At 41.3% G+C, this 25871-nt stretch overlaps 1 protein-coding gene across 1 annotated transcript in view; it reads left to right on the top strand.

The window, feature by feature from the left end:
* RAB40B (RAB40B, member RAS oncogene family) overlaps positions 1 to 25370 on the top strand; it is a 28294-nt gene extending 2924 nt beyond the window's left edge. The window contains exons 2-6 of the mRNA XM_042452350.1: positions 13364 to 13424; positions 14108 to 14168; positions 14796 to 14873; positions 23118 to 23340; positions 24286 to 25370. Of these exons, the coding sequence (XP_042308284.1) occupies positions 13364 to 13424; positions 14108 to 14168; positions 14796 to 14873; positions 23118 to 23340; positions 24286 to 24557 (695 nt within the window). The 3' untranslated portion in view covers positions 24558 to 25370. The remainder of the gene's footprint in view (positions 1 to 13363; positions 13425 to 14107; positions 14169 to 14795; positions 14874 to 23117; positions 23341 to 24285) is intronic.
* Positions 25371 to 25871: the final 501 nt, after the last annotated feature.

Below are 25871 nucleotides of genomic sequence, written 5' to 3'. Positions count from 1 at the left end.
TGGCCTTCCAAAGTTATTGTACTGCAACTCTCAGACAGCATAGTTTATGGTCAAGTATGATGAGTGTTACAGCCCAGCAATATATGAAGACCCACACATTACCTATCCTGATATTCAAAATAAAAACTCATGTAGACATTTCTTTTTGCAGCTGCAAACAATTGGTTGAACCCAAACTCTGAGTTATACTGTCCTAAGAAATAAAAAGTGAAAAATGCATCACTTATCATACTGGCTTCTTTTTGGTGTGCAATGAATAATGCAGTGTTCATTGATATGTTTATCCCCATAAAGTTGGGTAATTATTTTTTAAAAAGGAAAATGCATGAGTAAGTACAGCACAAGACTGTAATAGCACTACCAAGTGTTTCTGAACAACTGATACAGCTAGGATGAGTATTTTTGGCATTAGCACTGGAACATTTATTTTTAGTTTGTTCCTTCATTTAACCTGTTAAAGAATGAGAGACTCAAACAGGCTAGTCACATCTGAAACATTTGCAAGTCTTGATTCTGAGAAGAAAGTATTTTTTTTTTCTTGGAATATGAAGCTTTAGAAGCTTGAAAAAAACTAGTTTACTATTGTCTGTGGCTACAACTTAGTGATGATTGCATCCTTATAGTCCAGCTATAGGCAGAATTACTCAATCATAAAGTATGGAATAAATGTCTCAAAGATATGATTAGAATGACAGCATCATGGCATGTGGGCTCCGTCTTAGAAGAGAATATCTCTTCATTATACCTACCAGAATGTTCTTTGTCACACCACACTAGGGATATCTCAGTTGTGGGCCTCAGTTGTGGAATAAGTTTCATGTGAGTAGATACAGCCTACTCCCATCCAGCTGATCTCTCAGGAATAGTACTTAGTCTGCTGACAGCTAAAAGGGGCACGATTACAGATGGAAGCAAACATTTCTAATATTCTTTATTATGTCTGCTGAGAGACATCATGGAGAAGTGAATAAATGGATATTACATCCTAATCAGTGATTCTGCTGAAATATGCAGATTGCACCGGTAGTTCTCAGGACTGATGTACAGTAACAATGGTTACAAGTTTGAATAGGTTTAAAGGGTATTAGATGAATTAATGGAGGATAAAGCTGTTGATGACCATTTTGTTGTGCCTCGGATAACAGAGCAGGATGCCTCTGAATACCAGGTGCTAGGGAATACCAGCAGTGGGGTGATATCACACTCATGACTTGTTTGTGGGCTTCTTATGGACATTTGGTTGGCAACTGTAGGGAAAGAATACTGGACTATTTAAATTTTTGGACTAATCCAGCATAGATCCTCACATGTTCTGATATCCCAAGAAAGAACACTTCTGAAAGCATACCCATCATTTTACTGATAATTCCTATCTTCTTTTAAAGAAGATTTTTTTCATTTGTTTTGTGCTTGAGGGAGAACATCATCTGTTTGCTATTAAATACTGAAGCAATTATAACTACCTCTTTAAGCTGGAGTTTGTTTTCTGTAATGTATTTGCTTCACGTTGTTTGCCAGAGACCTTGAGGGTATGGCAGTGATGGTAAGGTTGAGATGGAGATGCTTGGGAAAGATGGTGCTCATGAAATGCATGTGTGTTCTGGAAATATGCTGCAAACTGCCCAGCAGAAAAGTTCTTCCTGGTTACAGTCAGCCCTTCATATCTACGGATTTTTTATCTGTGGATGCAAGTATCCATGGCTTGTAAATATTTTTAAAATATGCCAATTGCAAAAAGGAAACCTTGTTTTTGCCATTTTATATAAGGGATGCCATTTTACTATGCTGTTGTTTTCCATGGAACTTGAGCAGCCATGGATTTTGGTATTCACGGAGGTCCTGGAACCAAACCCCAACTGATACCAAGGAGCCAATATTTCTGTTTGTAGCAAGATATTAGAGTTCCTGCATGGCAGGGGGCTGGACTGGATGGCCCTTGTGGTCTCTTCCAACTCTATGATTCTAAGAGAGGATCCAGTTCACAGTGGCTCAGTTCAGATGCCATGTTAGTCATGATTTGGAAGGACAAGAACATGACATAGGATCACATGTTTTCCCTTCTTTCTCCCATGCTTCTCTTTGCAGTTTCCTTAATTAGTTTGCTGTGATGCAGACTTCGTCTAGGCCTAATGAGAAATGCTTGCAAACTAGTTTGTAAACCCACTTCAAATACATATTTATTTAGAATGGGAGGCAACTGTCATCCTTTTATATGTGCACAGAATTTGTGGAAGCATGATGCAAATGCTAAACTGAGGATGAGGCATGCATCAGAAAGGCCCTTTGTGGGTTCAAAACAAAACAAAAATGTCACGTAGGCTTACACCTTTTCAGCATTTATTGAGCAAAAGCCTCTTGTTACCTAAATACCACTGTTGCTTTTTTCTAGTTGACTTGCTTTAAAACTTGTGTAAGTTATGTGGTAATCTTTGACCGTTATCAGGACTGGTACACCCAGTGCATTGTCATCAAATGTTTGACTGTACTAGCAAGTTTTTCAGGTTTCATGCTTCAATAATGGATGGGCAAGTTAAGATGAGAGCTCCATTCCTCACAAAAAGCATGCTCCTCCCTTTATGTGAAAGGAGTTAACACAGATTGACAATGCAGTCCTGTACACATCTACTCATAAATAAGCTCCACTAAGTTTATTTATTAAATCGTTTATATTTTATTTTGTGGCACCAAATGGAATGGCCAAGTGATTTAAAGCAGTGTACTATCAATAAATAAGGGCTGAACAAAGACTAAATTAAACATCAAAAGCTGATTGTTAAAATCAGAGAGGAGAACAGAACCAAATGAAAAGAATGGCAAAACAAAAAGGGGTTTGTAGAATGTTGAAATGCCAAGAGACTTCCCAGAATCAGTACAGCCTGATTACTATATATACTCAACTATAAGTTGACCTCATGTATAAATCGAGAGCAGGTTTTGAGGCCAAAATTATGGATTTTGATATGAACCATGGATGAGTCGAGGGTAAAATTTAAGGACATGTAATGAATGATGTGAAGGACAAAGCAAAGGAAAACAATGCCAAAGAACTTACAAAATTCCAGCAGGCATAACTATTTGTGCTCATACTATAAAGGCTGGATGGATAAGAGATCAGAAGGGGATCAATTATTCCAGGGCAGATTAAACTCTTGTCTTTCACCAGGGGATAGTCAATTTAGGTTAAACAATTTTTCAACTTATATTTCAAGACTTATACTTATACAGTACTTCAATTGTAAAAGCCCATTTCTGAATAACAAGAACCTCTGGTGACATTTGGGGTATGGTGGAGAGGCTGTCTTTCAAATACCCTACTCTCAGGTTGCTTGAATCTTTCTAGGGAATAACCAGTATTTTGTATTGATTCAAAATGAACTGGGAAACAATGCTGATTGAACAGTAACATTAGCTGAGATCCTGTATCGCTGATGTAGTTACGCATGCGTAACTATGTATTGTCTCCTGAACCAACAGGATGATGTTGACAGCTCCCTCCCACCAACAAGCTGTTGTACAGAGGGGAGTTGCAATGGGGGTCTGACTTATGATTGTTACTCCCACCAGTTTGCTGGTGGGAGTGGGCTGGAAATCCTGCAGTACCTTGATCAGCAGAACGAACCTCCATCATTCGGGTGGTTGCTGGCTGTTAAGGTAGGTTTGGGGAGACATTTGTGAGTGTAATAATAGTGCCACAGTTTTAAACACGAAAACGTATTTGGGGGTAGCTGTGTTGGCCATGCAGCAAGATAGAACAAAATCCACAAAAGAGCAATACCTTTATTGCCAACAGAAGCACATAAAAAATGTCATGCAAGCTTTTGAAGCTCCCCTTGCTTCTCAAACAGGCAAAAGCTGTTTAAAAAAATAATTGTTGCTGTGTGCCTTCAAGCCGTTTTCAACTTATGGTAACCCCAAGGTGAAACTGTCAAAGGGTTTTCTTGACAAGATTTGTTCAGAGGGACTTGCCTTTCTTTGAGGCTGAAAGAATGTGTTTTGTGCAAGGTCACTCAGTTAGTCTGTCCCAAAATGGCACACCTCCGAGCCACAGAAACAAAATGGCACACCTCCGAGCCACAGAAACAGTGCCCTGCACCCAAGCCTTACAAAGCATTTCCTGCCATTACTAGTGAAATATGAGGCTAAGGGAATGAGTTCATGTGGGCAGGCAAAGAGTGGTCATCACCACTACACAAAGTGATCAGTGAAAACTTTTATGCAACTTTCATCCCCACCATTGTCCTAAATGCTGCCAATTCCCCTTGTCTTTTTTGCACACCAATACTTTTTTCCTCACTGCCCCCCCCCCCCCCGGCCAGTCCCCTTTTCCTTCATATCTCCCCTGCTGCCCTTTTCCCCTCAACATCCCCCTGCATCTGTTAACTGGCCAGGGTCACTCAGGAGTTACAAGAGATGTCGTACCTACTATTCCTACATCCCTGAGGGCAGGTGTCTTTAAAAGCATTACTTTTGAGTACACAACTCTAGACTTGTGCTATAATCTTTTTATGCATTTAGTTCAAACAAAAACAAAACAAACAGCTTCATTTATGTACCGCTTCATACTGAACTAACAGTGTCTAAGTGGTTTACAACTGTAAGCTAATTGCCCCCAACAATTATGAGTCTTTTTATAACAGGAGCCTAAAAAGGTAAAGTAACACTTGAATTATATAATTATCTTGTATAACTAAAATAAAATGTGAGTTTGATATGTTTTGGGTTTATTTTAGACTGCTTCTGCAGTTGTGTCTGAGACACATTATTCTTATACAGTTTCAGAATGATTCTGGGGTTGTTATTGCACTACAACATTTTCAAAATCAATTTGCACAGGAATCTTGCATGTACATTTACTCACAGTAGTCTCACTGTATTCAGTGGGGTTTACCCCCAGATAAATTGTGTAGGATTGAAGCCATCTTCCTTTTTGTTACATAGAGATTTTTTTTAATAATTTAAGCCTGGGATGACTTTTTAAGGTTCAAATGGGAGTTAACTGTAAATTAGTATTTATCTGAATCTGAAATCCTCTGCTTGATACCTGCATTTATGATACGTGGGAATATATTTTGTTTGGCCCTATATACACACATGGAAAATTATGCTGCCTTTTACTTTTTTGACTTATCACACACTTCTGCATCCATTCTTATATTATCAAAATGTAAGTATCTTTATGAACAAGTGAGTGGAGGTCTTTATGTAATGTGACAAGCATACAAGTAAACATAGATAAATCCAGATTATCCTGTTTTGTTGTGGCTCAAGGCTGTGGAAGTTGTCTGCAGTAGAGACAGTTACTTTCTGATAGGGTAAGATCTTATCTAGCTAGGCAGGGTCTATCAGGACCCTGGACAGAAAACATTGGAAGGTGCTTGCTGGAGAATGCTTGAATATACAAGGGCCCCCATTCTCACTATTCCATGGCCGAGCAGCAGTTCGAACCTGGTCTCCAAAATTGTAGTCCAATATTCAAACTGCTATGCCATGCTGGCTTTCAGTAGCCTGTCTAGTGAATGAAAACAACAGAGAGATTTGAATACACTCTTTTCAAAATTTATTATAATCAATGATACGTTGTAATTTCTAATAATGAGCTTTGTGCTCTTGTGTCAACTGCTAGCACAGTGAAACAAGTTCACCTAGAAGTTTGATAGAATCACTGCCTACTCTCCAGGCATACAGAAAACCTATTATACAACTTATTATACTACTAAAAAAACACTTGCAACCAGAGCCTTTTGATATGTAAAGTCTATTCTGTAGAAAAGAACATTCAAAATTGTTAAAAGTCTTGATAGTGATGAAAGAAACATGGAGGATGGAATTGGTCCAACGGTGCCTGTTGCAGAACAAAGACAATGCAAGGTTTTTTTATAGCTAAATCTGGCCACTCCCATTCTCCAATAAATACATACAAGTACATTCAGAGCTATAGCTAACAGGGTTATTAAAGCTTGGAGAAAAATCTGTTACTGTTCTTTGCACCTACTTAAAGCAGGAGCATTTTCTAACCCCCTTATTTTGAGAGGCTTTTTTTTTCTCCAAGCCTTTACATCTGTGCTTAAATAAATCCAAGTGACATCATTGGGACCACTTCCAAGTAACCAGGCATAAGATGGCAATCATAGGAGAACTGCCTGCCTCCTTCTATGGCATAAATACCAATAAGCCTGTTTTCATTTAATCTATTGAATCCTTTATATGTATTGCGGGCCATTCCTGCTTCCAAAAGCAGAGATCTTTATTGGCCATTGGAACACTGTATGAAGAAATATATTTTAAAACTGCAGGGTGCTAAATGTATTGGATGCTTTCAAATTCTGGTATTATGTGAAAAGTTGTTATGTATTCTTATTTTTAAGTTCATTAAAATTAACATAAATGAACAATCACTTTGGCTGCATCTGTACAGCAAAATTAATGCAGTTTGACACCACTTTAACTGCCATGGCTCAGTGCTGTGGAATACTGTAGATTACAGTGTTGAAAGATTCTCAACAGAGTGTGGAGGGAAGAGTAATGAAAATCTGTAGTAGGAATAAAATCTAGAAACCTTTATATGAGGAGTATGGTGGAAACTGACAACTGGTGATTTACTATTAGAGCAAAAATGGTTGAACTTCTGGCAGCAGGATACAGGCATGGGAGTTCTATATTTAATGGGAAATAATTTTATTACAGTTACAGCATGAATAAAACACCTACTTGTTTCTCCTTTGTTGTGCTGTGTTGGGTGTTGCAACTATTACAGATTCACATTGTCTCATGCTAGGCTTAAGTGCCATATGTAGCAGAAGTTTGGAATAGAAGCAATGAATCATGCTTAAAATGGGGAAATGACTAATTGCGTAGGAGTCTAGATAAAAGAATAAAGCAACGTAATTTAGCTCATACAATCTGTACACAGTATTTAAGGGAAGCTCTATCCAAAAGCTGGGTCTGTTTTAAGTAAGTATATTTCAAACAGTGCCAGTTATGCTATTGGAAAATTTCTGTGGTTGCAGTAATCTTAAATCTTGTTAACATCATGTTTTTAAAATCCAGATGGAAAATATATGTATGAAATTCTTCAAAGTCCTCACTCCCTTCTATAATAGTTTTAAAATCTCACTTGGAAAGCCAGGATTCTAAGCAAGCATACTTCATTTTTATTACAAGATAAATTTAATACAGATTTTTTAAAAAAAGTCCCTAAGGCTGTTAATCTGAACAGAAGACAAAATGAAAGAGTAGTTGGATGGAAAGAGCAAGGAGAAAAGTGTTAATAAAACGATCCAAGAAACCAACAAACAAAACCCCAACAACCAAATAGTGAATCAAGAGGGAATATGAAGGGAGAAGTTTTCAGTAGTTTCTTAATGTAATAAAGAAGAGACTAGGCAAATTGTAAAAGAACAAAATTCCACATACAAGTGTCCACAAGAGAGACAGCAGGGTGCAATAAATAATGCAAGGGAGTAGAGCTTTAATGAAAAGACCTATGCTTTATGCATGGAAAAAAACAAGAGTGAGGATAAAGCGAAAGAAAGATCAGTAAAAAGGGGTGTAAGATCATGAAGAGATGTAAGCTACAATCTTTCACGTGCTTCCCTGGGCTCAGTTCTGAGGGGAAGTGTATCATATTGCACTGCACAGTGTTGAGAAGAAATTTAAACTAAATAGAAAACACAGCCAGCCAGTTAAGGAAATTTTTAGTGGCGTAGAACTATTAAACAGTAAAGCAAGAAACGTTCAGTAAAATTCTTAAGAAAATAGTAGGTTTAAGAAAATAATAGATATAAGTAGGTTTAATACAACGAAGAAACATTTTATTAGTCTGAATAAAAATGTTAAAGACGTAGCTTAGAAATATTATAGAAAGTAAAGCAACAGGTCTTGGGAAAACCAGAAAGGATAGCTAAAATTATAAAAAGGAAAAAGGTAATACTATATCCAGTTCTTGGCACCACAGTCCAAGAGGGATATTGACAAGCTGAAGCATGCCCAGAGGAGGGTGACCAAAAAGTTGAAAGGTCTGGAGACTATGCCCTATGAAGAGTGGCTTAGAGAGCTTGGTATGTTTCTGGAGAAGATAAGATTAAAGGGTGACATGATAGCCATGTTTAAATATTTGAAAAGATGTCATATTGAAGATGGAGCAAGCTTGTTTTCTAGATGGGGTTTGGCTACCAGTCCTGAAGGATAGCAGGATTAGGACTCAACAGATGCAAATGAGAGATCTCCCAGGTCAGGGGTTTCCTAACAGACAATGAGCACTAATCAGGCAGACACTAGTCCTCCTTTACATACCCTCCCACCCTGAGGCCTGCCATTAGCAACAGAACAATCCACATGCAAATCACTCCTGCCTTTCCAGGTCAACCAATATATACACCCAACTCCTTTCCAGGCAAGCATTCTCTGAAGATGCGAGCCACAGATGCTGGCGAAATGTCAGGAAGAAACTTTCCTGGAACATGGCCACATAGCCCGAAAAATTCACAAAAAAAACTATGGATGCCGGCCATGAAAGCCTTCAACTTCACATTGTTTTCTGCTGTTCAAAGACTAGGACACAGACCAGTAGATTCAAACTAGAGGAAAAGCAATTCCACCTAAACATTACAAAGAACGTCCTGACAATAAGAGCCTTTTTAACAATGGAATAAACTGTCTTGGAATGACTTTAGTCCCTGTACTGGGAGAAAGGCAGGGTATACATAAATAAAAAATAATAACAATAAATAATGTGGTGTCTCCTTCCTTAGAGGTTTTTAAACGGAGGCTGGATGGCCATCTGTCGGGGGGGAGGGGGCACTTTGATTGTCAGGAGGTTGGACTGGATGGCCCTTGAGGTCTCTTCCAGCTCTATGATTCTGTGAATCTACATTGATATCATACTATGGAAAAAACTGCTGCAGTGCATTTTAGTCCCCCCCCCCCCCAGTTCAATCTATGCCAAAAAGAAAGCTGTGAAATTATAACCATTCTTTGTCACGGAGACAGTAACTATCAGTTTTCCTCCCACACAATCTCTACACTCGGAAAATTTAGTAGTTCTGCACAGTGTGTTAATTTAATGTAGATGGCTTATTACAGATTAGCTCCATGTGTAGGTACTGCCAATCCATATTAAGAGCTTTAATTAAATGCAGCTTGATTGGAGATAGGTTAAATTAGCAAACACACTTTCATCTGTGAAGTCGAAGGCTTTCATGGCCGGCATCCATATTTTTTGTGGGTTTTTTGGGCTATGTTGCCATGTTCTGTAAAAGTTTATTCTTCGCCAGAATGCTGGCGAAACATCAGGAATAAATTCTTATAGAACATGGCCCCATAGCCCAAAAACCCCACAAAAAACACTTTCATCTGTTTTTAAAGACTATCTGCCCAAGACCATAGATAGCATTTGTAAAGGATTTTTCTCTCTTTTGAGAGCAATACACTTTTCATAACATGAGAAAAAAAGGAGGGAAATGTAAAATGGGATTTTTCACACAGACAAACATTTCTGAATGTGGTGTAGAATGCCAGAGACATAAACTAGTACAATAGCTTGTATACGGTATGTTATGAGAAAAACATCAGGTGCAGACCTAGTCTTTAGATCAGATTCATTTATGAGATAGGCTGCATTCCAGAGAAGCTTATGTCAAATAAAGTTGTTAGTCCTAAAAATGCCACAAGTCCCTTGTTGTTTATGCTGCACTAGACTAACACAGCTAACCCCCAGAGACCTTTATATTGTACTAATTAATTACAGAGATAAATGGTATACAAGTCTGGAGTTATTTACTTGTATTCTTTGAGGCCTTCGTGAATTATTGAGAATATCAGTTGCCTAGAAACACAGTTCTTTTCTTCCCTACATAGTGGTGCTACTGATATCCAGAATCCCGTTCCTCCTTCTGTGTGCTTGCAAAGAGGGTTGGGGATTGGAAATTTAGGCAGGCTTACTGTTGAACATAAAGAAAACAAAAATAATGACCATGGAGAATCTACACAAATTCAACCTAGACAATGAAGAAATAGAAATAGTAGAAGAGTTCTCATACCTGGGATCAAACATTGATAGGAACTGTGACTGCAGCCAGGAAATCCAAAGAAGATAAGGAATGGGGTGGGCAGCTATGAAATAACTAGGAAAGATCCTAAAATGCAAAGATATACAACTGAGCACAAAAGTTAGAATTATACAAGCCATTGTATTCCCTATTGCCATGTATGGATGTGAGAGCTGGACACTTAAAAAACAAGATAGGAAGAAAATTAATTCATTCAAGATGTGGTGCTGGAGATGAGCGCTGAGGATCCCATGGACAGCCAAAAAGACAAACAAATGGGTCCTAGAACAGATCATGCCAGAAATCTCCATGGAAGCCAAGAGGACAAAACTGAGGCTATCGTACTTCAGACACATTATGAGAAGGCACTCATTGGAAAAAACAGTAATGCTAGGAAAGGAGGAGAGAAGTAGAAGAAGAGGAAGGCCGCATGCTAGATAGATGGACTCAGTCAGGAAAATCACGTACATGAAGTTACAGGAGGTTTCCTTGACTTCTGTTAAGGAAGTCACAGATGTGAGTTTGCAGGAACTGAGCAGAGCAGTGGAAGATGGAGTCTTGGAGATGTCTCATCCATGGGGTCACCATGGGTCGAGATCGATTACAACAATAAAGTTTAAGGGTGGAGAAATGTACTTTTCCTGCTGGGGCTTCCTTTTGCAAATACTGCTGCTTCTTGTTACTGTAGCATTATAACTACACCTACTAGCTGGAGTTGTGAACGCTCAGCTGAAAAGTGGGAGCAGGGTGCTAAAACCACTGACTGCAGACAGGGTCTAGACATCTGGGAGCTCTAGTACAAAGCCATGATGAATGAAGCTGGATCTGTAGTGATTAAAGTGTTGGAACAGGACTTGGGAGATCTGTGCTCAAGTCCCTCCACTGAGCCACTGAACTTACTGGGTGACTTTAGGCCAGCCCAACAGACCTCACAGTGCTGCCGCTGATACTAGGGTTTGGTAGCACGTAGTAAGTGCATGCTCTGGCACCCTAGCGTGTAACAGCAGTGGCATCATGGCGGTGTCCTGTCCACACAGGCGCTGCCATGATGACATAAGCAAAGCACACTGTACAGATGTCGCTGCATGTTCCTTACGTCACTGGTGTGCCAATGGCACACCCATGACATGCGCCCAGTTCCTTTAAAAGAACCTGTTGTTTTTTCCGGATTCTTTTTGGGGTGGAGGGACGCCGCACAGTTTGGCTGCTGCGATGTCCCTCCAGATGAAAACTGGACGCCTCCAGCCCGCCATTTTGTACCGCGCCTAAATTAGGGGGGAAAAGAATCATGAATACCACATTTAACTCATTGGAGCAAAGGTTAGATATAGAAATAAATGATGACATCACTGGGAACTATTCCTAGTTCTTAGGGCCTGGAATATTCATGACTAGGCAATCCTATTTGGTACAGATGCCAGGAAAAAGATCTCCCTACCTCCAAAACTACTGTATCTGCAGTTAAGTAGCCACAACCATACACCATATAGTCTTGCTCAGGATCAGGCTGGAAAGAGGAATAACCCTGCTGCAGAAAGCATTTCTGTTATAGTTTTTAGTGGGTTTTTCGGGCTATGTGGTCATGTTCTAGAAGAGTTTATTCCTGATGTTTCGCCAGCATCTGTGGCTGGCATCTCCAGAGAATGCTGACCTGGAAGAGAGTGGGGTAAATATATACTATGTGATCCTGGGTACCCACTCTCTTCCAGGTCAGCATTCTCTGAATTTGCCAGCCACAGATGCTAGCGAAACATCAGGAATAAACTCTTCTAGAACATGGCCACATAGCCTGAAAAACCCACTAAAAACTTTGGATGCCGACCATGAAAGCCTCTGACTTCACATTTCTGTTATCTTTGAAAGAAAGATTTAGAAGGAAGGGCTAGTATTTGGGAGATACTAGCCCTTCCTTCTGAAGAAAAAAAACACATTAAATATTATTTCTAAAAAGATAGCAACCTTGAAAGGGGAGAACAATTTGTGTCTAAGATTATGGTGGTGCTAATTTTGTTTTCTTTTAAAATTTTCATCTTATATATGGACTCTGAAGGCACCAGATCTTGTCTGATCTTGGAAGGTAAGAAGGATCAGGTCTGGTTAGTATTTGAATGGTGGGCTGCCAAGGATTACCAGATATTTTACACTATATTTCACTGAAAGGCAATGGTAGCCCCCTCTTGAATATTCCTTGCCTAAGAAAACCCTTTGGAATACATAGGATTGCCTTACATCAACAGGCAATTTGAAGGGACATGCACACACACAACAGAAAAGAATTGTATAAGCATGGTCCAAAACACACTGCAGAAATAATCTAATTTGAGACCACTTTAACTGCCCTGGCTCAGTACTAGAGAATTCTGGGAACTGTAGTTTTGTGATATATTTAGCCGCCTGTGTCAGAAAGCTTTGGTGCCACCACAAACTATAATTCCCAGGATTCCCTAGCACTAAGCCAGAACAGTTAAAGCTGTCTCAAACTGGATTTTTTCTGCAGTATGTTTTGGACTCATCTCTCACTTAGGTGCAGAACTGTTGTTCTAGGATTGGGAAGAAGAAATGTGTTGCTTGGCTTTAGAGGTGCTGCTGGTATGAGCCAATAGGCACTGTACATGTACATCATCTTTGATCATTCTTTTGAGGAAGGTGACTAATAACCCCTACAAATACTAAACAGCTTTTTATATGTAAGTGCACTAATTATCTGCTTCTGTCAAGTTTCCTCACATATATTTTGAAGCCTGCAAAACAGGTCTGGCTGAAGTTCTGCTGGAACTAAAGTATGTACAGATATACTATAGACAGTTATAGCATGCTTATACTACCCCTGTTGCTTTAAAAATGTTGTTTTGCCTATAGCTAGCCACCTCATTGCAGATGAAAACTTTCCATCTTGCTAGTACATTGTGTTCTGGGGACAGAGGTTGTTGACGTGACTGTCTTCTGCAGTAAAAATTCGTCCATTATGTGTGAAAAGAATATTGTCATCTGATCTTTTGAATTTGATAAATCAGTAATAAGTGGGACTTGTAGCACTGCCCCCACAAAAAAGGATAAAACGAAGACAAAATATGTTACATCCACACTTGGAACTGATCTAAATGAGCTCTGAAACCCTAGGTATTTTGAAATTTATTTGATGCTCTTCATCTGTTGCCTAGGATTGGGATCTTTCAAAACCCACCACCACAATAATCCTGTTTAGTATTCTTGCAGAATACTAATGTACCTTTTCCCCCTTTCAGACATTTTGCAATGGGGAAAAATAAACTTGCTTTTTACTACTTTAACATTCTGCCTCCTTTATCTTTCCTAAGGTATTGACTACAAGACTACAACAATACTTTTGGATGGTCGCCGAATAAAGCTGCAACTCTGGTAAGTATTTGTACTTTACATACTATGGCTGGTTAGCTGAGGAATAAATTAACCTATGGGTTTCTCTCACAACAGCGTTCCTAGGCAGGAGTCCAGTGCTACTCGTTACATAAACCAATGACTCCTGTCTCCCTTCAGTTTAGTTATAAAGTCTTGAACAATGTTAAATTTAATTAAATCTGTCAGTTGTCTGAGTTTAATATAACATGTACAATGAATTTTATCATTTCAGGTACCGTGTTTTTGTTTTCTCTTCTGCCAAAGTGTAGAATCCCTTTATCAAAGCCAAAACAGCATATAAACAGGAAGGTGGATCCAAACATGAACTCTTCCCTTCTTAATAGCATTTTCTCTTACCACTTTATTGGAGGGAAAGCCACTGGCTACTCTGCACTTACTGTATATATGTTTATAAGCACCTCAGTCTTGAGAAGAGAAAAAATAATGCATTTTAATAGTCTAATCCAGTGATGGCAAACCTATGGCATGCGTGCCAGAGGTGGCACTCAGAGACCTCTCTGTGGGCACACATGCTGTCACCCTATCACAGAGTTTGCCAGATTTTCTTACTAGAAAGCAAAAGGGAGGTGGCACTTTGCAATAAATAAGTGAGGTATGGGTTGCAGTTTGGGCACTCGGTCTGTAAAAGGTTCACCATCACTGGTCTAATCTGTCTTCTTCAGGGACACATCTGGGCAAGGCAGATTCTGTACCATCTTTCGTTCCTATTCCAGAGGGGCCCAGGTAAGCACAATGTTATCATCTCTGAAATACGTCATTGTGGCCAAATGAACAGATCTAGAGCTCAGGTAAAAGGAGGTGCAGTAAGGGGAAGAACATTATTCAATATGCTATTTCTAAAAAAAGTTTGTTGCAGGGATTGAGCATCCCTCAAGCAACTAGAAATAAATTTCCTCAAAGAAATGTTCAGTTTTATTGACATTTTAGGGGTTGTCCAGACCAGCCAGACAGGCCGGCCTGCAGGCAGAGTCAGGGTGCAGCATGTTGACAAAGCATGCCTGACTCCATGGCACCCTGATGCCATGTGCCGTTCCAGACGGCACACAGCATCATGGTGCGTCTCTGGTGCTGCATCCAGATGATACAGCGCTGAAGGGGTGCCATATAGCTGCGCCGCCTGCTTCTGTGGCTCCTTTTTGTGCCTTCAGAAGGCTGGTTTGGGGCCGCGGCGTGAGGTTGCTGCGGCCCCGATCCGGCTGAAGAAAGGGCAGCTGCATGCCACCCCTTAGGGGCTGTATGTACAGCCCATAATCTCCCTTTCCTCTGTTGAAAACATGGTCATTCAAGACTATACAATGCACTATATGCTTTACTTATATACTAGGCTAATGTGACACTCTCTTCACTCAGGGTGTGATACTGGTATATGATATAACAAATCGCTGGTCATTTGATGGCATTGATCGATGGATAAAGGAGATAGATGAGGTAAGACACATGTCCAAATGTTGCATGTAGTACTGAAGAAAGTTACTGAACTTCATGTTTAATAATTAGGAATGATGACAATCCCTTGGACTGCCTTTTTAAAGAAGAACTTTAAAATATGCAAATTATTTCATAAATTTGGTGGAAAGAACTTGAGACTTTAAAAAGTCAAGCATGGGAGAAAACAACACTGGCATATTTGCCCATCCAGTAAAAAGACTTTGAGTGCTTAGCTGTTAAAAATCTGGCTTTGAATCCATGTGTATTCAGCCACAATTGTGATGCTGAATTAATGTTGCCACCTCTTTGTTTTTCTGACAGACTCCCTGTTTTTAACAACACCCCAGACAAGTATGATATTTTCCATGCTGGAGATAGTTGTATTTGTGCATTTTTGCCAGTGTAGATGGCTGAGAATTTTGTTTGGAACATTTTTTGTTAAGAATTTACGGTACCAGTGTTTGCAGATTTTTAAATATAAATTTGAAACAAGTAATTTAGGATTTTAAAAATTAAATTATAAGAGAAAGTAAAACCAACAGATTTTGGCACATCTCCCCCTGCTACCACTCCCTGTTTGTCAAAGGATCTCCCTTTCATGTACACTGGGGTTGATACCATTGAACTGATTAGGATGGTTATAGCATGATTGAGAACTCATAGTACACCTTTCAACTGAAGGCAGCATCAAGTCCATTTGAAGGATTTTGTCATACTAGAGAGCCTTTTTTTCTGCTAAGATCTTATTGATACAGTATATAATAGTGGAATCATAGTGCTATAATTATGTTGTGTGAAAGACATTAGGGTAGAAATTGTTCCTGTGCAGCAGTTGCAAAGATTCCTAAATGAAATATCCTGTTTTGACCAATAACGGACAGGATGGTAGGGACAGCAGTACTGTTTTTAAAGTGGGGAGGCTCAACATTTACAGGCAGTTGTTACTCATTTGCCCTACTTGAAGGTTTCTGCAGGAGGATGGAAGATTACTTTTCCCATCCATTATCATTGAAACATCCTTAGATATGAAGATTCTTACAAGTATTATGTATTTAGAAGTGCCCCCCATATGCCCAGTGTAGCTTTATCCCAAGTAAACGTGCATAGGATAGATTGCAGGCAAGCAATTATTCCTGAGTAGACTCAACAACAACTGTCTTAGTAGTTCTTTCACTGAGTGCACTTCTGATGTATAATTCTGAGGAGGTTCAATTACATAGGAGTATTGGTGGTCCAGTGTCAGAATGTGGCATATTTCTGCCATACAGTGGGGGGTTGTTGTTGTCTGTTTGTTATAATGGTTAATGTAGTAGTTTGGAAGTTTTAATGTGTATAACTTTTGTTGTTGGGGAATGATGTGATGCATTGTGCTGGTTTAGACAGTAGTGATGCAGAGGGAATATTGTTGCCTGGTAGTGGAATGTGCAGATGTCTGGAGGAGGTCTTCTCAGGTGAAAGGGAAAACAGAGGCAAGACTGAAAGTAGGCGGACTGGGCAAATATAGTTGGGAGAGGGAAGCTATGTTCAAATTTGTAAACAAATCAAAGTAAAGCCTGCAAAATGACAGGGCGGGACATTATTGATTTGTTTCCAGTGTTTGTCAGTGATGGCAGTTCTGTTTACAAACCTTTTCCTGCTAACACCTATGGTTACTGGGATAAAGTTCTTGCTGTTTAAAATACAGAAGGTTGGTTCTCTGAACTGTGTGTGGCAGGGGAGGCAGTTCTTGACATCCAGTTTTGCCAGATCATTTCAATATGAGCTCAACTCCCCCACCTCTCATTCCAGGGTCCATGCTTTGTGGATGACTTTCACTGAGAGGTGGTTAGGGTATCTCCACATTACATGTAGTCTCTTATTTCTAAATTTTGGTAAAAACAAGGACAAGGACAAACGAAGAAAAAAAGTAGAAATTGCAGGAAACCACCTAGTTTTCTGAAAGAGTGTTTCCTATCTCTTGTTCATTTTCACATCTGTGTAAAGTCACCAGGAGGGATCGCCTGGTGGTTTGGATTGTAGCATCTTGGAGATGAATATGTTGCTGTAATGTGTTGCTCTGCCTATTTAAATTAACTATTCAGGTGCAGCAGTTTTAGTTCTGTACTTGTGTTTTGTTGTTGTATTTGTCTACATTCCAATATGAACCTCCTGCCCAGGCTCTCGGCTCTTTAGTGGAGGCCTTTCTCTCAGGCCCAGTACCTTCATAGACACATCTGGTAGAAATGTGGGAGAAGGCTTTCTCAGTGACTGCCTCCAAGGTTTGAAATTTCCTCCCTAGGGAGGATAGGATGGCTTCTTCCTTGTTGGTCTTACACTGTTAAGTGAGAACTTTTCTGTTTCTGACTACAAGCACTTTTAATTTGTTGTTCTTAACTCTTATCAACTTCAACTTATGGCAATCTTGTGAATGAGAGACGTCCAAGTCACCTTGCCATCAATTGCTGTGCTCAGGTCTTGCAAACACAGGGTTGTGACTTCCTTGATTGAGTCATTTATTTGTTTTTTGGGCAGTCCATGATATCCACCAAACTCTCCTCCAGCACCACATTTCAAATTAGTTGATGCTCCTCCTATCAGCCTTCTTTACTGTCTAGCTTTCACAGCCATACATATGAAGTGGTGGTGACGATGATAGAAAACAACTATGGTTTCAATAGTGACAAGTGTCTTTGATGTAATTCCAAATGTACTGACAAAACAATGAATGAAATGACCACGAATAAGATCACAGCACAAATATGGAGCAACACTGCTTAGAACATGCCACATTATCTGGCAATACTCAATGATTTCTAGAGTCTTGGATAGAATCCAAATAATGGATGGTCTTATCTGCTCTTGGACCAATTTGCTTTGAGTACTCCTGGAAAACAGGAGAAATCCCAGCAGACTGGAGGAGGGCAAACGTTGTCCCCATCTTCAAAAAAGGGAAAAAAAGAGGATCCCAATAATTATTGTCCAGTTAGTCTGACATCTATACCAGGAAAGATTCTAGAGCAGATCATTAAACAGAGAGTCTGTGAATATCTAGAAAGCAATGCCATAACCACAAAAAGTCAACACGGGTTTCAGAGAAACAAGTCATGCCAGACAAATCTAATCTCTTTTTTTCATAAAATTGCCAACTTATTAGATGAAGGGAATGCTGTGGATATAGTATATCTCAGTGGTCGGCAACCTACGGCCCGCGGGCCAGATGCGGCTCGCGAGCACTGTAGGACCGGCCCCTGGCCGACCCTGCCGCCGATTTCCGCCGCCGGAGCGCTCCTTTTCCCCGCGCCTCTGGCTCCCAGGGGGTGGGGGCGAGCGCTGTGGCCGCCGAGCACTCCTTCCCCCGCCCCATGGGATGGTCTCTGGCCTCCCAGGGGGCGGGGGCGAGCGCTGGGGCCGCCGAGTGCTCCTTCCCCCGCCCCTTGGGATGGCCTCTGGGCTCCCAGGGGGCGGGGGCGAGCGCTGGGGAAGAAGGAGGTAGGGAGGGAAGAGGAAGGATGAAGAAGAGGAGGAAGAAGGAGGAAGGAGCAAGAGGAGGAGGGAGGGAGGGAGGATGAAGAAGAGGAAGGAGGAGGAAGGAAGGAAGGAGCAAGAGGAGGAGGGAGGGAGGGAGGATGAAGAAGAGGAGGAAGAAGGAGGAAGGAAGGAAGGAACAAGAGGAGGAAGGAGGGAGGATGAAGAAGAGGAGGAAGAAGCAGGAAGGAAGGAAGGAGCAAGAGGAGGAGGGAGGGAGGGAGGATGAAGAAGAGGAGGAGGAAGGAGGGGGGGAGGGGGGGGGGGGGGAGGGAGGAGGAGGAGGAAGATGAAGACATGCAGTCTTTCTGAAGGTGAGACAGTGTGACTTTCAAAAGTTCATTTCTGTGTATTTTCAGTGCTTTCAATGCTGAAAGGTGTGGTTTTACAAGGAGAGTGGTAGTGATGATGATATGTCAGTTTGTGGGACATGCAGTCTTTCTGAAGGTGAGACAGTGTGACTTTCCAAAGTGCATTTCTGTGTACAGTATTTTCAGTGCTTTCAATGCTAAAAGGTCTGCTTTAACAGTGAGAGTAGTTTCGGCCTTCCCCTTCGGCCGAAAGGGCCCCTTGGAGCCCTTTCGGCTGAAGGAAGGGGCGAAGGAGGAGAGGGCAGGCACACGCCTCCTCCTCCCCGCGGGGCTTTGGCAGCCCTGAGGTGTCTTTCGGAGGACACCTCAGGCCTGGCAAAGCCCCGAGGACAGGAGCTGGGGCCGCGCGCCTGTTGCTCCTGCCCCTCACGGGCCCTTACTGCTTCTCTGAGAGGCAGCTGGGGGCCACAGAAGGGCAGGAGGAGCAGGCGCGCGCCTGTCATCCCCTCTCCCAATCCCCCCTTTCTAGCTGTCTCTCAGACAGCTGGAGGTTGGGAAAGAGAGCAGAGAAAGCCCCGCCCCCAGAGGGTGGAAGCTCCGCCCCTGGCATGTGGCACCGCCCCCCCAGGGGGGGGGCGCCCCCCCCCCGGCATGCAGCCCCGCCCCCGAAGGGTGGAAGCTCCACCCCCTTTCGGCCCCCCAGTTGTCTCAGGGACAGCAACCTGGCCCCCGGCTCAAAAAGGTTGCCTACCCCTGGTATATCTTGATTTCAGTAAGGCTTTTGAGAGGGTTCCTCATGACATTCTTGCAAACAAACTAGTGGAATGTGGGCTAGACAAGGTAACTGTTACATGGATTTGTAATTGGTTGACTCGCCGAACCCAAAGGGTGATCAACAATGGCTCCTTTTCATCTTGGAGAGAAGTGACCAGTGGGGTCCCACAGGGCTCTGTCCTGGGTCCAATGCTATTCAACATCTTTATCAATGACTTGGATGACAGAATTGAGGTTGTACTTATCAAATTTGCAGATGACACCAAATTAGGAAGAGTAGCCAATACCCCAAAGGACAGGATCAAGATTCAAAATGACCTTGATAGATTGGAAAGCTGGGCCAAGGCTAACAAAATGAAATTCAACACGGAGAAATGTAAGGTACTGCACTTAGGGTGGAAAAATGAAATGCACAGATATAGGATAAAAATAAAATAAAATAATCTTACAATCAGGGCGGTGAACAACATCTATCAAAAACAATACAATACATGTGCGTACAAACAATAGACAACAGGTTACAATTAAAATCACAGTTAAAAACCAGTTCTGGCCAGCATACCACTGCTGTCAGAGGGGGGGGAAGATTAGCTGGAGCCTGTATCTGGGAATGCAAGCTTAAACAAGAAGGTTTTTAGTTCCCTCTTGAAGTGGGTTAGGGAGGTGGCCGAGCAGAGCTCTCCGGGCAGCGAATTCCAGAGGGTCGGGGCCGAGATGGTAAAGGTCCTCCTAGCTGTGGAGGCCAATCTTGCTCCAGGGACCCTCAGTAGCTGCTGCCCAGATGTTCTGAGTGTGCGGGGCGGATTGTATGGGGAGAGGCGGTCCTGTAGGTATCCTGGGCTCAAGCCATTTAGGGCTTTATAGGTTATAACCAACACCTTGTATTGCGCCCGGAAGCGAATAGGCAGCCAGTGCAGATCTTTAAGCACTGGTGTTATATGGCTGGCCCTGGATATGCCAGTGACCAGTCTGGCTGCCATGTTTTGTACCAATTGTAACTTCCGGGTTTGGTACAAGGGTTGCCCCATGTAGAGCGCGTTGCAGAAGTCCAAACGAGAGGTTACCAGAGCATGTACCACCGTTTCAAGGTCCCTCTGGCCCAGGTAGGGACGCAGCTGGCGTATCAGCCGAAGTTGGTAACAGGTGCTCCTGACCGTCGCATCCACCTGAGATGTAAGGTGAAGCGACGAGTCAAGGAGCACCCCCAGACTGTGTACAGAGTCCTTCACAGGAAGCGTGACCCCGTTCAGGAACCACCGCCATTCCTAGACCAGGAGAACCTATCACGAGTACTCCGTTTTCTCTGGATTCAGACTGAGTCGGTTTTCCCTCATCCAGCCCATTACCGACTCCAGACAGGCCACAAGAGGAGAGACGCCATCCTCAGTCACTGCATCAGTCGGAGACATAGAGAAGATTATTTGGGTGTCATCAGCATACTGATAACCCCGTGCCCCATGTCTCCGGATGATCTCTCCCAGCGGTTTCATGTAAATGTTGAAAAGCATGGGAGACAGAATGGCTCCTTGAGGGACCCCAGATATGAGGGCCCTCTTATCGGAGCACACATCTCCCAGCTGCACCATCTGGAACCTCCCAGAGAGGTAGGATCGGAACCACTGGAGCGCAGTGCCCCCGATTCCCACCTCTGCCAGGCGCTCCAGAAGGATACCATGGTCTATGGTATCGAAAACCGCTGAGATGTCCAAGAGCACCAACAGGGACACGCTACCCGTCGATGCCCAGATGGAGATCATCGACCAAGGCGACCATGGCCGTCTCAACCCCGTAGCCCGTCTGGAAGCCGGTTTGAAATGGGGGACACCTGACTGAACGAGACTACATGTGAAAGGGATCTAGGAGTCCAAGTAGACCATAAGTTGAACATGAGTCAACAGTGCGATGTGGCAGCTAAAAAGGCCAATGTGATTTTAGGCTGCATCAATAGAAGTATAGTGTCTAGATCAAGAGAAGTAATAGTGCCACTCTATTCTGCTCTGGTCAGGCCCCACCTGGAATGCTGCGTCCAGTTCTGGGCACCAGAATTCAAAAAGGGCATTGAGAAATTGGAGCGTGTCCAAAGGAGGGTAACTAAAATGGTGCAGGGGCTGGAAACCATGCCCTATGAGGAACAACTTAGGGAGCTGGGGATGTTTAGCCTGGAGAAGAGAAGGTTAAGAGGTGATATGATAGCCCTGTTTAAAAATACTTGAAGGGATGTCATATTGAGGAGGGAGCTAACTTGTTTTCTGCTGCTCCAGAGACTAGAACACGGAACAATGGATGCAAACTACAGGAAAAGAGATTCCACCTCAACATTAGGAGGAATTTCGTGACAGTAAGGGCTGTTTGACAGTGGAACAAACTCCCTCAGAGTGTAGTGGAGTGTCCTTCCTTAGATGTCTTTAAACAGAGACTTGATGGCCATCTGTCAGAGATTTCCTGCATGGCAGGGGGTTGGACTGGATGGCCCTTGCAGTCTCTTCCAGCTCTTTGATTCTATGGTATTTGTAACTAAGAGTACCTTCTTTCCATTACACTTTTTTCAAAACTCTTGACTTTTTTGAAGCACAAGTATCTGGAAGTCATCATCCATGCTTTTTGTGTACTCTCCAGTGTTGACACTTCCATTAATGCTCTGTATAGGGGTCAGTCTGTGATGCGTGATTCATAGAGGGAGGATAAAAAATAAGTTTTTATTACCTTTTGGGCTGAAACATAGGTACTGTTTTTCACCTCATATTTCTTAAATCAACAAAATGAAGCATAATAGATAGGATACTTCTTCCCGTTACCTATTTGCTTCTTAATAAAGGTCCTGTTGGATATTAACATATAAGCAGGGGAAGAATGGTGATATATTCAGGGATATGCTCTGGACTTGGGATGATGTATGTGAGCCTCAGCTTGTTCTTTCCAGGAAAACGTGCACAACTATTTATTTCTGGGAAGTTTTATAGACCTTTACTCTTACTCTGATATTATGCAGCATATTTTTGGATGCATCTTTCCTTTCCACCCTTCTTTTTCTGTCATTACTTGTGTATATAGATGTTTATACTTCCTTGAATTTGATTTTGACAGTGGGAATAACCTAAATATAGTAACCTATGGACAAAGAGTAAACATGCGATGGTGTTGATGATGTTTCATTCTTTCTGGCAATAAAGTGGAAGAAGAGTAAAACATTTGTTCATGTCCAAATCCTTTCCTGACCGTCCACAATTTAACCTAGGAATGCCTCATTTTCATCTTCTTTTGGCAAAATTCCAGTAAGAGAGAAAATGAAAAACAGGTACTCCTGAGTTATGTCATGGATGGATCAGGGGAAGATTGATTGATTGGCTGAAACACCTTTATTCTACCCTTTGGACATGAACCAAAGTTGTTGTCTTCTCCCAACTTGTTTCATGAAAGGGTGAAACTACATCAAGTTATAACTTAAAGCAATGGGAAAGAACCTTCCCCCCGCCCCTTAAATAGAAAAGGAAGCATGCAGCCAACCCACCCACCTTCTGCCTTGCCATCATAAGTCTGTTAGAACATAGAAAGTGGTGGTTTCTCTACCCTGCTGTTTCGCTTTGACCATAATTTTTTGTTGAAGGAGAGGTCTGGAGAATAGATCGATGACATATTTCTGCTTCTCTTAACTCAGCATGCTCCTGGTGTACCCAAAATCCTGGTTGGCAATCGCCTGCATCTAGCGTTCAAACGCCAAGTATCTACTGAGCAAGCACAGGCTTATGCTGAAAGATTAGGCATGACCTTCTTTGAAGTAAGCCCACTCTGCAATTTCAATATCACTGAGTCCTTTACAGAACTTGCAAGGATAGTGTTAATGAGACACGGAATGGATCGGCTGTGGAGGCCAAACAAAGGTAAGTAATAAAACATTTCAGATTCATTTCTATGTAACAGTTGTGAAATGGTTCAAAATAAAAATGTAAACAACTAATTGTTTAGTTAGTGCTTTTGATTTTCTGAAGTCTACTTGTAAACAACATAAAAACAGGAAGCTCAACTTGATGACAAATGTCCTATTTCCTCTCCTGCTATTTTTGCTCTAACTGTAGTTTAACGTTACATCTCTTATACTATTTATGGATAACTCTACTCATGCTCTTTCTTAACTAGCATTTGCAGACCTACTTGAAATGCTTATTTCTGTCCACTGAATTGAGGAAGAAGCTCACTCCAAAGCTAACTCTTCCTTTGCAAAATCTGTTAAGTGTTAACATCTCCCTGTGCTTTGAATGATACTTAAGCAAAGCTTGTGGATCTGTTTTTTTCCTTTTCAGAGATGGGAGAGTGGGAAACAAGGAGAAATACCCCCCCCCCCAAATTGTTAGCATGTACCTGCAGGCTCAGTCCCAGAACCTGGGGAAGGAAGAAAAGGGGAAGTGAAGTGGATAGATGATTCCTAATCCTGAAGTAATACATATAGAAAATTAATGAAGACTCTAATGCCCCTCAACCTAGAGTTATAATACCTAAAACCAGAAATAAAAATTAATGGTTTTTGAAATGTGGTTGTCTTCTAATATCTACTGAAATTAATTGTCTAAATGAGAACATTCTAAAATAGTGTGGATCTTTAGGAAGTTTAGAGGCTGTTTTTGTCAAATGTCCCATTTTGGACATATCTAGTAGCGAGCGCTTAGTAAAACTCGAAGGACTTTGGGAACAATGAAAATGAGTGGATAGAGAGCTTTGAAAAATACTGTTAAACCTTACTTTGTATGCACTGCCCTCACGTGGCTATTCAAAATCTTGTTGCTATTATGTCTCATTTATTTATTTATTTATTTATTTATTTATTTCAGTCCTGAGTTTGCAAGATCTTTGTTGCCGTGCCATAGTTTCATGCACCCCCGTGCACCTTGTTGACAAACTTCCACTTCCTGTTGCCTTACGAAGCCATCTCAAATCATTCTCTATGGCCAATGGTCTTAATGCTAGGATGATGCACGGTCGTTCCTACTCCCTTACTACCAGCAACAACAACAAAAGGAACAGCCTGAAGAAAGCTAAAATCATCCGTCCAATCCAGAGCCCTCCAAAACACTACACCAGAAATAGTTGTAAAATCTCCTAAGCCTATCTTTGGGAAGCTCTGATCAGAAGCTTCAACACAAGGACTAATTGAGTAGCCAGGACTGTTGTATGTACAGCATTACAGAAAGAGAACAAAGGGAAATGTTATTTTAGAGTCATTTGTTTTTAATAATGCTGCTTCCAGGTGCATAATACATTCTTTGTGAACAAAGGGATATTAAACTTTGCTGTTTTTATATATCAATTTTTGATGTGCATGAAGACTGTGTGTGTTTTATAAAGGGAATAATTTATCAATACTGAGATTTCAATGACACTATATCTCAGATATCATTCATTTTAATTGCTAAATTAAATATTGTTCCATCAGTTTGATTTATTTGCAGTTAGATAGGAATGAGTGTCAGTCTGTTGATTCAGGCAAGATTTTTAACCACAATGTATTGTATACATTGCAAGAAGTACAGCTAGTGAAACGATTCTAGTAATGTTGCAGTAGAGCATCTGATGCTGGTTTTGTACAGCTTCCCCAGTGATTCTAAGTACTATTCTGAGCTATTAATGTGTATATGCAATATGCACAAGATTTTGTCCCATCCATGTATAAAGTATTTGATAAAGTTTTTGCTATGTTGTTAAGGGATTACTCTGTGGGTTATATGCTTATTTTTCTGGTAAATCTACATTTTTGTATTTAATATTCTAGTGATCAGTTATTGAGAGCAAAAGCCAAAGATGTCAAGATGTATTTGTCACATCATCAAGAAGAGTGTGATTTCTATCAGGAAAGGATACTGTTATTTAAAAAATAAAAATAAAACCTACAATGTGTTTGTGTGTGTTTCCAGCTAAATATTTGTCTTCCTTGTGTTCCTCAGCTTTGAATATTTTCTTGAATTCTTTTTAACTTATCATAGTAAATGGCTTTCCTTAAAACTTGTTCGTAAAATCAGGAAGACGATGGGAAAAAACCAGCAATTAGGTTTGTTCTATATGGTGTGAAAGTACCCTAGCTCACTCATTGAAATTCCTTAACTGGTATGTGATTTGATGGACTTACAGCTGAAATTTTCTTACATCAGTGCAGAGCTGGCTCCTATTATTTCTATGTAGCCATTGTGGTGCAGTTGTTTGAGCACTGAACTATGACTCTGAAGACCAGGGTTTGAATCCCCACTCGGCCATGGAAACCCACTGGGTGACCTTGGGTAAAGCACACACTCTTAGTATCAGAGGAATGCAGCAGCAGAGCCCCTCTAAACACATTTTGCCAAGAAAATCCAGTGGGTTCACCTTAGGGTCTCTAAAAGCTGGAAGTGACTTGAAGGCACACACCAACAACACATCCCATTCT

The sequence above is a fragment of the Sceloporus undulatus genome, chromosome 2 (assembly GCF_019175285.1).
Source record: "Sceloporus undulatus isolate JIND9_A2432 ecotype Alabama chromosome 2, SceUnd_v1.1, whole genome shotgun sequence".
Lineage (NCBI taxonomy): Eukaryota > Metazoa > Chordata > Lepidosauria > Squamata > Phrynosomatidae > Sceloporus > Sceloporus undulatus.
The sequence above is the reverse complement of the archived record's forward strand: the minus strand, read 5'-3'. Positions and strand labels throughout refer to the sequence as shown.